Source organism: Chiloscyllium punctatum, chromosome 2 (assembly GCF_047496795.1).
Source record: "Chiloscyllium punctatum isolate Juve2018m chromosome 2, sChiPun1.3, whole genome shotgun sequence".
Classification (NCBI taxonomy): domain Eukaryota; kingdom Metazoa; phylum Chordata; class Chondrichthyes; order Orectolobiformes; family Hemiscylliidae; genus Chiloscyllium; species Chiloscyllium punctatum.
In genome coordinates, this window is record NC_092740.1 from 110,911,418 (window position 1) to 110,925,604 (window position 14,187).

General features: G+C 40.1%; 1 protein-coding gene across 25 annotated transcripts in view; it reads left to right on the forward strand.

Annotated features, from left to right (window-relative positions):
• LOC140487787 (receptor-type tyrosine-protein phosphatase delta) overlaps positions 1–14,187 on the forward strand; it is a 2,436,480-nt gene that overhangs the window by 1,962,541 nt on the left and 459,752 nt on the right. For all 25 annotated transcript variants that reach the window (XM_072587053.1, XM_072587138.1, XM_072587046.1 and 22 more), the window contains one exon: positions 5,786–5,953. In XM_072587053.1, coding sequence (XP_072443154.1) covers positions 5,890–5,953 — 64 coding nt within the window. In that variant the 5' untranslated portion in view covers positions 5,786–5,889. The remainder of the gene's footprint in view (positions 1–5,785; positions 5,954–14,187) is intronic.

Below are 14,187 nucleotides of genomic sequence, written 5' to 3' on the forward strand. Positions count from 1 at the left end.
CATGAATGATGTTATAATAAGAAGAGAGTTTCTAAATAGAAGTGAGGTGTTCTGACTAAAAAATAAGTCCACTTTTGTTGGAACACTCTAGAGTCTATTGGTACAGAGATAAGTTGCTATTTTTGTATTGCTTTTAAGAAATTGTACTGGACTATAGTTGTCCTCTACTCTTCAATAATTACTCACAACTATGTCTGATTTTCTTGAGCTTTTCAAATTCAATTCTGTGATGGATGGGGAAATGGACTGAAAATCACTGTAAATAACCATCAGCTAAGTCAGCTTTATAGTCCTTCTGAGAAGAATCTGCTTTACAGTAAAGGTTTACCAAATCAATTTTTGACATTTTGTTTCTCTTATTTTTCTGGCACCTTGCTTTCTATTCCATGATTCCCCACAAATCTTTGAAGTGATAGCTTTTGTGCCACATATAATTGCATCATTTGCATGAAATATTTCTCTTAATCTTTTCAGAAGGTATCAAAATTAATAAATGTCAGTAGTGCTGAGGGGAACAGGATTGTGCAGTTAAATAGTTACTTCTGTTCCTACATTTTGGCCCTGGGCTTCTATGATAATGAAAGTCTTTGCTGTCAATAATCTGTAAGGTTTTTATGAGATATGACTGCTGATTAATCACATTCCATCTTTTCTCTTGGACTTGCGTTCACACTATGAGCTGTTCTCTAATTTGGTAGGTCACATTGATGTGACTCTGAGAACCTCGAAAATGGAACAAGGTGTCACGTTGCTGCAGTTGGGTTTGGGACAGAGAGAGCATTGCTCTGCCTGTAGTTGTGTATAAGACCTTTGTGCTTAAATAAAGAATAGTTTCATTGTTGAGCACCAACTGCCCTGATCTTAATGTGTCCAACTGTTTTTCAAATGTAGGATGCAGCTCAATGAATGCCCCAGTGATTTCTCCCATTATTTGGCATAAATATTGGTTTTGTTCAAAATAATTTCTTAATCTTTAATGTAATGCTTTAATATGGCATTGGTAGAATACATTAGCAAGTGCTTTGGAATTTGTTGTCTGCTTAGTTTAGAGCTCTCAGGGTAGCTTGATTAAACCAGCTGTGGGCTGTTTGTTTCATCTCTGTCAGTATCTTCTGTACAAAGCTGAATTTGTTTTTTATTTTTAGGCTTTTGATAGCCTGTGGAATAAAGATCTAATCAGCATTTTGAGAAATGGATTGTAATGCTCTTCGTAGTTTAGAGTGGGATTCAAAAGTTTTACTTTGTGGCTTCTTCTCTGCAGTTTTCTGTAGTGTTGTCATGTAGGAATGAGGGCTATGATTTGCTGAGGCAGTGGAGGAACAACCTGCAAAGCCGTTTGTACAATACATTTTTGTGGTTTTGATCATCTGTTATCATATTTCTATCAGTTTTCTTTTGGAAATTTGAAGTTTGGAGGCAGTGAGGGAATAGAAAAAAAAGATGAATGTGTGGTGGTGAATCTGAAACTGAATAAGTTCTTAACATGGAAAAGAAGGAAATAGATTTTTTTTTCCATTACAAATAGAAACAAGAAGTATTTCATGATGGGCAAAGGTTCCCTTTATAATTGCACTTCTAAGTGATGTATTAAATGGAGTAAGTTGAAACCATGTAATTGAAGTTAGATACTGTGTAAATGATAATACAAAGTATACAACTGACAAGGCAGATGTAAGTTGTGATATTTTAAGTTTAAATTCCAAGGTGAATTAGAAACAGGTATTAATGTTGTACAACTATTTTTGGATCAATCTTTTGGGCATACTAGATTCATTGATTGTAGGACAAGGCTACTACTATTTATTGCAGATTAACAACACAATAATTCCTTGATGATGAACAAGTGAACAGGTTATTTTAGAACTTTTGTGGCCATTTAATCTGAAATGGTGAAGGTTAGAAATCTCCCAGTGATGTTTGTGATGCTATCAACATAGAAAGCACAGTGCACATCACTGTCTCTTTCACCGTGACATAACCATGAAATGAAGAGTCAGTATCTGACTTTTCTCTAGCCTCGCAGTGTATTGAAAACCAAATAGATTGCACATTTCTGTTTTAGCTAGTGCAATGTTTAATGTAATGTTTTCAAATACATCCTGGCTGTTTCTGTAGATATTGGAATCTTCTTGTAATCATGCGTTAACTTATTGTAAACCATAAGAGCTTGACATTTTGTCAATAAACTACGATACTTCACAGTCAGCAGTGAAAGTAATGCTACATCACCACATGACATTCCTGCTAGCATTTTGGAACACTTGCAGCCTCAGTGAACGTCATGCTGTTCTAACCTGTGTGCAACACAGCTCAAGTGTTAGAATAAACTGGGGTCAACTATGAGAAACAGGCCACCGACCTTGCAAGTAATCATCTGTGGAGCCTAATTCAAATTGTTAAATCGTTCCTGAACGAAGCTTGACAACCAAGGTGAAAATTTTCTACAAAGGCCAATGGCCCTAATCCACAGTCAATGGTGACAAGAGCTTCCACTGAATGCTAAGTCTCTTCAGTTCTAGTATTTCCCGAGGGAAAATTAAGACCAAGCTTAGCAACCAATATGAACAATTTTAACCCTCTATTTTGAATATAAATGGTTATAAAACGGTAAAGTTGCCAAAGTCCTACCAAACCATAGGCTGCTGCCTCATTAGAAAGAGGGAGAGAGAAGACTTGTGGTGGTTTCATCTGAGGGTTATCTCACCTCACACTAGGGGAGAGGTTCAGCAGGGGGGTCCTTCATGGTTACATCAGCCAGTGTGGGAATTGGACTCATGCTGTGGGAATCACTTGACACTGCAAACCAGCCAACTGAGCTAGCCAACCCTCTTAAACGGTTATACGTTTCACGTATCTGATCAAACTGGTGTGAAGAAGTGATCTTAATTACACCAGATGAACGAGTTGGAAGCAAGTAGTTGAAAAGCAGATGCAACATTATGTCTTAATTGAAGACCGTCTCAAATAATTTTTTCTCCCTAGTTCACTGCTCCCATTCCTGGGTTTCATACTGCCTATCTTCTGGTTTTCAGTCTTCCCATTTATATTCCCATGCTTTCCCCGTGTGTTTGTGCTCACTGAAGTCTCTCCCCTTTCCACTGCTGTACCTCATTTCCACTCCTGTATCCTCCTTTTTCAGCTTCTTTTGATGCTTTTGTTTGACTCTCTCGCAAGAACCCAATTAATTCCCATTAAACAGGATAGAAATCAAGTCCTGATCACAGCAATTCTCGTTTTGGAAACGTAGGTGCCAAACAGAGGAACATGAATCTGTCTTGTGAATAACTAGAGATGTAGATGTTGTGGGCTGGGTCAACATTTATTGCTCATCCTGAGTGATGATGGTAACGAGCTGTCTGCTTGAATCATTTCAGTTCATGTACTGTCGATAGACGCACTACCATTAGGGAGGCAATTCCAGGATTTTCATGACGGAATGGTCAAATATTTCCCATTCAGATTGGTGACAGACCTAGAGGAAAGGTGCAGATAGTAGGGTTCTCCTGTATTTGTTGCACTTTTCTTTCCAGATGGAAGTGATTGTGAGTTTGGAAGGTGCTGTTGAAAGATCTTTGTTGAGTTGTAATAGGCCATCTTGTTTGAGGTCCATGTGACTGCTTCTGAATGTTGGTGGTGGAGGGAGTGGATGTTGTGGATTTGGTGCCAGTCAAGCAGGTTGCTTTGTCCTGGATGACATCAAGTTGCTTGAATGTAATTGGAGCTGCACTAATCCAGGAAAGTGAGGAGTATTCCATCACACTCCTGACATATCCTTGTAGATGATGGATAGACTTTGGGAAATCAGGAGGTGAGTTACTTCCTGCAGCATTCTGAGCCTCTTTTATAGTCATGGTATTCATGTGATGAGACCAATTTGGTTCCTGGTTACTGGTAACCTGCAGGGCTTTGATTGTGATTCATCCAACTGCAGTACTTGAAATTGAAATGATTGAAAGAAAAATTAAAATTTGAATATTTATCAAATAAGATCAAAGTGGTAGATTCTTACCCTACATACATTTGCTTTTCTCCCAAGCTGACAGTACTCTGGATTGAAACTTTCAAATCCAGGAAACCTGTGGTCCCTCTGAGAGAGGTCTGTATCCTGACAGGGTTATCTAATAGGAGTTGCAGTCTCCTGGGCTTTGCTTTTTCCTCCAAAGTAGGCAAGTTTTAACCAAACATCAAAACTCACCCATCAAAATCTAGCCCCAGTTGAAATTGGGGTAGTTGTCAACTTTTGCAGAGATCTTCTAAATTTATGAAAATGTGAAGCTTGCAAGTCCCTAAGTCGCAAATAAGGATGACCTTATCCCACAGAGGATGGCAAGTTGGTTAGGTATGAATTTAGCTGCATTGTTTCAGTAATTTACAAGAACAAGGATATTGTTTAAAAAGGATGTGAAGATGTTCTTTGAGACTGGATTGCAGCAGTGTTGGTAATCATGCTGAGAAGTAGAAATACAAGCTACGAGATTTAAATTGTTCAATTTTTTTCTCTAAATTGCTCTTTTTCTCAACTTTGCTTTCGTAACTTTGGACATTCTTTTCTCCTCTTTTTCCATCCATTCTCTTGCTCTTACACTAAATTATCTATCATCCCATTCAACTAAATAATACCTAACTTAAGTCTTTGTAGGGTTATCTATTGCATTTTGTAATTATGTTAATTTTCCTTCTCAGTTATTTTCTGTGTTGCCCCTTACTCTTTGCTTCTGCAATATGATCCTTGCAGTTTGCCCAAAAAAGAATCAAGAAGCTGATTGGAAGTTTCAGTTTTAAAATTTGGATTTAAAAAAATCCTTCTACATTTGTCACTTAAAAGTTGCTATCAGTGTGAACTAATCACAGATAATTATATAAAATGAATCATTTGAAAACATTTCATTATCGTTCTCTCTTCGGGGTGATAGGTCAGTGACAGTAGGCTGGCACATTTGCTGTGATGTACTGCCGCTGATGCTGGTGGAATGTCAACTATGATTTTCGTCTTGTATTTTTGTCCTGTTATTCAAGTAAAATGCCGTCAAGCCGTTGAGCCTTTGCAACAACATCTTGACTTCTGTACGTGACAAATGTATCTCTATATTGGAGATGACGTGTCATTGTATAATGCATTTAGCATTAATTTTAAAGGATGATTTTGATCCATCAATAACAGAAGCAGCACTCTGCTTACTATGTGGGGGGTGCTGGCATCGATTCAGGACCCCCATCAGTGCTGATTGCACACTTCACTCAAAAGTCTCCTCCCTTTTGTATGCGCTTTTCTCTGTTACCTACATTGCAACAGATCTGGGAATGTTACAAAGCATCTGGCTGTTGTGGAATGTTGTTTAGGATGCAGATTGAGAGCGACAGGATCAGACCACACTTGGCATTTACTGTCCCAGTACAATGGTAAAGGAAGGTGAAGAGTGCCCATGCCAATCTCTCTTGTGCTGGGCACCTGCATTCTCGATCAATTTGGTCTGGAGGATTGCATTGACAATGGAATATGGACACTGGCTAAGAAAGTGGAATTCAAAGAGCTGATCAGCGTTTTTTTTGTTTAGTTTTGGCTTCATTTCACATGATGTCTGTTTGGAAACGACAAACCCTCCTCCAATGGAATGGTGCTTTACATGGTACAATGTCTCTTTTGATCTGTTCTGTTTGGGCAGGACTGTTGTTGTACTCTGCTTAATTTGACAACCACATTTTGATGGTAAATGATTTGAAAATTTGACAAAATTTTCTGGAGTTTCGATTACTGATTTTATTTTTTGACATTGTGTTTTTGCAGATTCTGAGCACACAGCATTTCTAGTTTCAGACTGCACTTACTTGCAGCAGCTTGTAAGACAGTGAGAACGAGGCTGCCAACGGCTGCTGGTGCCAAGCTGTCAGATGATGCATAAAATCAGGCCACTGGTGGTGCTTCTGTGCTTCCTACTACCTACTAATGCTGAAGGTAAGTCGACTCTAACCTTGTTTTGTGGGGTCTGTTTTATCCAATTCTCCTCCCCTTGTTCAGGCCCCTGCACGCCCTCATTAAACTATCCAAATTATTGCAGAAGGTCTGCAGAGATACCTGAGCCTATCTTTAGATCTTGCTGCCATGTTTTTTTCTTCGCACAGTTGGAAGTGGAGCCTGCATCAGCAATCTGACTGCTGTGCATGTTTTCATTGTTTCTTGTCACAAGCTCACATGTTTTCGTATCCACTGTCTGCAAGAAACTACCAATGCCATATCCTGCCTTGTTCAGACTAGAATACTGTACAGCCATCTCATGTATTCTGGCACTGAAAGCAACATGAGCAGAGGGGCAAACTTCACTCATCACCTTAGCAAATCTTCCTATGTTCGTCAAACCCAGTGCCGCTCCACTGAGACGTGGTGTACCTTAGTTAATTCTATGGACCTTAATGTTTACAATCCTATATAAATATTGCAAGTTTTTAGTCTCTAAAATCATGTGTTGAACTCCCTTTCTGGATTGTCACCCAAGGTTAGCAAAACATTATCTCAAATAATAAGAGAGACATCTTTTGCTGTAATTTGAAAGTGATATTAAGTGCAATTCAGGTATGTTTTTAGAGCCAAGGATTTTGTCTTGTGTGTCTGTCCTCCCTTCTCCATTTTTATATGGTTTCTAATCTGAGAAACAAATGATTAACATTGGTGTATTGCATGATGGTCCCGACTCCTTCAGTGGCATTGGCATCTGAGTAAAAAGTGAGTTCCTGGAGCTCAACAGCTTGCCTGTTGGCCTTTGACTGTAACAAAAGGAAGATGAACCTGAAGACTGAAGAACTATGAGATTGTAGCATGAGTACTGTCCCATCAACATATCATAAAACAAACACATATTTACCGTTTGCTGGAAATGGTTAGCAACAAGCCTGCTCGAGAAACTTCCGTTGTGTGGGAGCAGAGTACAGTAACCATATGCCACTTGCATTGCGATGCATTCACTGCTCTATTGAGCCATCTGCACTCTCATTGCCAGAGATTTCTGCCAAGTGTACTGGTCTCAGTATAATAAACCAGTGATTTCAAGCTTAAAATAATGTTTCTTTGCTTCAAGGCTTCCAATTTTCTTTGAACCTTCAACAAAAATATTTCACCTTTGTGAAAAAACTACTTACAATAGTAGAAAAAAAACCAAATGGGAGCACAAAGGTTTATTTATAAATGTGAAAGTGATAAGAGAAATGCATTTCTCTTCAATATTAATATTAAGAATACATAATTGGTAGCATCATTATTTAAAAACTGTGATATACGTGCATGGGACAATTATGCAATATGTAATAGTTTGGGTTACAATGGAGGTCAATCGATGACAGCACTCCATTGCACTTGTTTTAAGGGAATGCTGCTTTCTAAAGGGTCAGTGAATGCAAACCTTTTCTTCTTGTTTTCTTGCTGAAAACATCCTAAAATGCCCAATGGGTAGTTGGCAGGTTCTTTATTATGGGATTGAAAGGTGACAGTGTTAGAAATAGAAAGAAGGGTTCTCAACATTTGTGTCCTGACAGCTAATATTTTTTCAGTTGATGTGATATTTTCTCATCGTACACTGGACGGATTGATGTTACACCTCAGTGCATCTGCTTCAGCAGCTGAATTAATATATCCATGTGTAGTTGCATTGGATGAATGGAATAGTAATTTTTATCTGCTTAAAATGAGGCTATGGAAAAACCATTTATTCTTCTTCTTGTGCTCTGATTGCATGCTTGACAGTACTGAGACACTGCAGTAATGTGACTGAATGATGTCATTTGGTGGTGTTGGTCATTTGAATGTCATTGCTGGCAAGGTGTTGTTAACACATGAGTTTCATAGTCCTTATCTTTTTTTCAATTTGCAAGTGCACACCAAAAGACTTGGTTTGGCTAAAAAGTTAGAATTGGTTGAGATTGATCAGTTATACAAATGAAGACAAAAACTGAAATGGGTAGAATTGTGAATTAAAAATTAGGTGAAGTTTATAAAGCTAGTTTGAAATTTTTTGTTGGGACTCCAGGTTTGGATGCAATTGTTGGTTTCTCTTTTTGGCAAAAGAAAAATGAGACTGCCTATTTTTCTTTGTAATTACTGACCAATTAAAACCAAGTGGACACAAGTGTTTGAAAGGATTGATTTGTAAGAATACTATTTTGTTGGCTGGCAGATTATGCAGAATAACACTCTTGCATCAAAAATAAGTGGCAAACTTGAAGGTTTTGAAGTGAATGGCAGAATTAATTTAGTCATCGCTTATGTCTGACCACTTAACATTTTATTGTAGTAGTGCACATAAAGGTATCCTGAGATTTTTCTGTAAAACCCTCAAAGTACTTTGTGAGCAGTCACATTCTGCATATGAACTGGTGATATTTGAAAAAATCAGACCCTAGATTAACATGGTAGTTGAAGTAATAATTTATTAACATGTATAAAATCACATTGATATTTTAACACAGAAATCTGCAAAATGATCAACTTTCAAATTAATGACATTTGAATAAACTGACTCAGATGTGTATATTGATATGGTGAGCAATGTATTTGCAGGTTGTTTGATGATATTGTATTCTTTACTGGCGCTTCTTGATTTGCATTTTGTTTACTACTAATGTTGAAATAAGGTGTTGATTAAAGTGTGTTCTGTAGCCAAAAGGATAAATATTTGGAGCACAGGCAGGCAATGTATCTAAGGGGGGACAAAAGGCAAAGGATTAGTTTGGATTGCTTGAGCAAAACCTCAAAAATCATGTAACACCTGATTATAGTCCAATAGGTCCAACAGCAAAAGCTGACACCAAATAATAGTCTCCTTCTGTGCTGTACACTTCTATGTATCTTCTATATTTTCATTAATCTTTGATAAACAGTCTGGAATGGACTCTCCCTGTCCGGTTGCCACTGTGGATTGACCATATCCAAACACAGAAGTTAAGAATTGAATGGAATACACAGCACATGGACAAGCCGTTCAGTCCAGCTGGCCTATGACGGAGTTTATGCTCTACGTGAGTCTGCTGTTCTGTTCCAGGAAGCCAGTTGGTCAAAGATGAATCTTAACTTTGAGAGGACAAGATCAGTTTTGCATATATTTATGAAGTTAATCGTGATAAGCATGCACCTCTTGGTTCAACCACACCACAGATTCATTAACTGGCTCATTGATATATTTTTCTGCATTTATGACTCTTCCTCCAGGGCACATGGGATGTCCTCACCTTGGGGTACAACTAACAGGATCATCAACCTTAATTCATTAAACCCTAAAAAAATATCTTTTTTTTCGCTTATGTAATTTTTGACTTAAATGTTTTGATGCTGTTCATCTAAACTATTCCGTATGCACTTGCGAGCTACTGTCTGTTTCCCAATTGGAATTATTGGATTAGTCACATATGTGTAGAATATCAGTTTTAGACTCTTCCCAAGTGAAAAGATCTGCTCTACACCGACCCTTTCCAACTCCTTTGTAATTTTTGTGATGTGCATTAGGTTACTCCCTCCGGATGAAAATGGGTTTCAGCCTATTTAGTGTTTCCTGACATTCATGTTCTCTCAGCTTTTGTGTAATTTTTGGAAATCATCTTTTGTAGATTTCCAAGTAATGTCACAAGCTGGATCTTCTGATTGGAGATGTGAATTGGGGCGATGGGGATGATTATGCTTGGTTTGCTCTTCTGTCTCCAGTCTGCCATGAGGCTTAATATCATTGGTTTCCTGCTCAATCAGTGGATGGGAATTGAAATAGATCCTAGCCTGAATTGTATGCCATTGCAATAGCCCCTATCTATGTTTGATAATAAATGACTGTAAAAAGCTTAAGCTTGTGAGTGACCAGGGGGACATCAGATGAGACCTGGTATGGGGTAAAAAATGATTGGTCATTAAAACTTACTTACTTTGTCATATTTTGTCCAAACTTACACTTTTGTTTGCACCAAATAAAACTGCTTGAATGCTGCTGTGTCTATTCCTGCCAGGTCAGAGCTGGTCAAATTCTTAGAGCTCCCAGTGGCTGTCCACCCCAGTGAGTTGCTCCAAGTCAGAAGACAAGTTCTTAATATGTTGCCGAGTGATGTCAATACACCCATTGGGGAGTGCATTTACATTCGTCTGTCTGATCTCTGCTGTTGCCACAATTGTCTGAAGTTTGATGGAATCAAAATTTCATATAATTTAAAGATTAGAATGACATCTTAAACAAATTATTTATGGACATTATCTTCTCTGTAGATCAACGACATAGGTGCAGGGAACAAGTTGCACTCATCACTCAGAAAATTGGATATGAAAGCGACTCGGTTCCATGCATTCTGTAGGAAAACAGACTTATCACTATACAGTTTGATGATGTCAGTTCCAGCAGTTTCACATTGAAGAATACCATAAAACAAGGCTGGGTCTGAGTTGTCACTCGGTTTGGTGTCATCTTCTTCGTGTTTCTTACCTTTGCTTTCCTACACATTTGAAGGAGTCTCAAAGAACATAGAATATAGAACATAGAAAAATACAGCGCAGTACAGGCCTTTTGGCCCTGATGTTGCGCTGATCCAAGCCCACCTAACCTACACTAGCCCACTATCCTCCATATGCCTATCCAACGACTGTTTAAATGCCCATAAAGAGGGAGAGTCCACCACTGCTACTGGCAGGGCATTCCATGAACTCACGACTCGCTGAGTAAAGAATCTACCCCTAACATCTGTCCTATACCTACCACCCCTTAATTTAAAGCTATGCCCCTTTGTAACAGCTGACTCCATACGTGGTAAAAGGTTCTCATGGTCAACCCTATCTAAACCCCTAATCATCTTGTACACCTCTATCAAGTCACTCCTAAACCTTTTTTCTCCAATGAAAACAGCCCCAAGTGCCTCAGCCTTTCCTCATACGATCTTCCTACCATACCAGGCAACATCCTGGTAAACCTCTTTTGCACCCGTTCCAGTGCCTCTACATCCTTCCGATAGTATGGCGACCAAAACTGCACACAATACTCCAGATGCGGCCGCACCAGAGTCTTATACAACTGCAACATGACCTCAGGACTCCGGAACTCAATTCCTCTACCAATGAAAGCCAGTACACCATCTGCGTTCTTCACTTCACTATTTGCCTGGGTGGCAACTTTCAGAGATCTGTGTACATGGACACCAAGATCCCTCTGCTCATCCACACTACCAAGTATCCGACCATTAGCCCAGTAATCCATCTTTTTGTTACTCATACCAAAGTGAATCACCTCACACTTACCCACATTGAACTCCATTTGTCACCTTTCTGCCCAGCTCTGCAGCTTATCTATATTCCGCTGTAACCTGCCACATCCTTCCTCACTGTCAACAACTCCACTGACTTTCGTATCATCTGCAAACTTGCTCACCCAACCTTCTAGCCCCTCCTCCAGGTCATTTATAAAAATGACAAACAGCAATGGTCCCAAAACAGATCCTTGCGGAACACTGCTAGTAACTACACTCCAAGATGAACTTTTACCATCAACTACTACCCTCTGTCTTCTTCCAGCCAGCCAATTCCTAATCCAAACCTCCAACTCACCCTCAATGCCAACCTCCGTATTTTTTGCAGTAGCCTACCATGGGGAACCTTATCAAACGCCTTACTAAAATCCATATACACCACACCTACCGCTTTACCCTCATCCACCTCCTTAGTCACCTTCTCAAAGAATTCACTAAGGTTTGTGAGGCACGACCTGCCCTTCACAAAACTATGCTGACTATCCTTGATCACATTATTCCTATCCAGATGTTCATAAATCCTATCCCTTAAAATTCTCTCTAAGACTTTGCCCACAACAGAAGTGAGGCTCACTGGCCTATAGTTACTAGGGTTATCCCTACTCCCCTTCTTGAACAAGGAACCACATTTGCTATTCTCCAGTCTTCTGGCACTATTCCTGTAGAAAACGAGGACATAAAAATCAAGGCCAATGGCTCTGCAATCTCCTCCCTTGCTTCCCAGAGAATCCTAGGATAAATGCCATCAGGCCCAGGGAACTTATCTATTTTCACCCTTTCCAGAATTTCCAACACCTCTTCCCTACATACCTCAAAGCCGTCCATTCTAATTAATTGTGACTCAGTATTCACATCGGCAACAATGTCCTGTTCCTGAGTGAATACTGACGAAAAGTATTCATTCAGTATCTCCCCAATCTCTTCAGCCTCCACACGCAACTTCCCACTACTATTCTTGACTGGACCTATTCCTACCCTAGTCATTCTTTTATTCCTGACATACCTATAGAAAGCCTTTGGGTTTTCCCTAATCCTACCAACTAAGGACTTTTCATGTCCCCTCCTTGCTGCTCTTAGCTCTCTCTTCAGATCCTTCCTGGCTACCTTATAACTCTCAATCGCCCCAATTGAACCTTCAAGCCTCATCTTTACTAGGCCGTCCTCTTCCCTTTAACAAGGGATTCCAATTCCTTATTAAACCACGGCTCCCTCACACTACCCTTTCCTCCCTGCCTGACAGGTACATACTTATCAAGGACACTCAATAGTTGCTCCTTGAACAAGCTCCACATATCAATTGCGCCCTTTCCTTGAAGCCTACTTTTCCAAGGCACGCATCCTAAGTCGTGCCTCACCGCATCATAATTTCCCTGCCCCCAGCTATAACTCTTGCCCTGCAATGCACACTTATCCCTCTCCATCACTGGAGTAAAAGTCACTGAATTGTGGTCACTGTCCCCAAAGTGCTCACCTACCTCCAATTCTAACACCTGGTCTGGTTTGTTACCCAGGACCAAATCCAGTATGGCCTCACCTCTTGTTGGCCTGTCTAGCAGAGCGCTTTAGGGAACATCTCCGGTACACCAGCACCAATCAACCACACCTCCCTGTGGCTCAACATTTCAACTCCCCCTCCCACTCTGCCGAGGACATGGAGGTCCTGGGCTTCCTTCACCGCCGCTCCCTCACCACCAGACGCCTGGAGGAAGAATGCTTCATCTTCCGCCTCGGAACACTTCAAACCCAGGGCATCAATGTGGACTTCAACAGTTTCCTCATTTCCCCTTCCCCCACCTCACCCTAGTTCCAAACTTCCAGCTCAGCACTGTCCCCATGACTTGTCCTACCTGCCTATCTTCTTTTCCACCTATCCATTCCACCCTCCTCCCTGACCTATCACCTTCATCCCCTCCCCCACTCACCTATTGTACTCTATGCTACTTTCTCCCCACCCCCCACCCTCCTCTAGCTTATCTCTCCACCCTTCAGTCTCTCTGCCTTTATTCCTGATGAAGGGCTTTTGCCTGAAACATCAATTTTACTGCTCCTCGGTTGCTGAGTGAACTGCTGTGCTCTTCCAGTAGCACTAATCCAGAAACAGGTGCCAACATGGCAAATGGAAATCCACAATGACACTGTACCTTCATGTGTCGTACTTGTGGTTCAGGATTAGCCTCTTCAACCACTGTTGGCTTGTTGACTGCTTGTCCCTTAGCATTCAGGGACAGAAGGAAGCCAGAGCAAAAAAAAACCCAAAATTTTATCTGCAGTCATTCATAATTTAATACATGGGGCATTGACAAATCCATTCAATTGTATCTCCATGTCTCTGGTTGTAATTGGAATTGAACAGCATGTCTGTCAACACCTAGATTTCTGGCATCCTATGATTCACCGTCTTAAAAATTTTTGGAACTAAGCCAAAGTTTAACCAAAGTTATTCCAATTATGTTCCACACTTCATCAGGAGCACACTCCATTTCTTACTTATTCCCTCAGTTGTAGTCCATCTGTTCCTTCCCTCAAAAATACAATTGTTTGCTTCTTCCCCAATTGCACAGTTAATCTACTGCTGCTTGTATGAATTGTGCAGTCCATCTCTGTTCCTCACGTACGTTCGTGGTTAGTCATCAGCCTCCTTTCCTGAAATGTCCCGTCAGAACTTCATTGACACTTAGCATGCTCCAAGCACCTATACTAAACAAGAATGACTATTTATTACAAGCAATTAGTCTCTAGTGACAGGAAAATGGGTATAAAACATTCTCTCTCACTTACTCACTCACTCACTCACTCTCTCACTCACATTCAGATATACTGGCATTCACACACAGAAAAATAGGTTATAGTTCAATTGTTCCTTGTCAGGTTGCTGAGGTGACCCTTGTGATTCTGATACTTGTCAAAACATTGTTTTCCAATAGTCTTCTG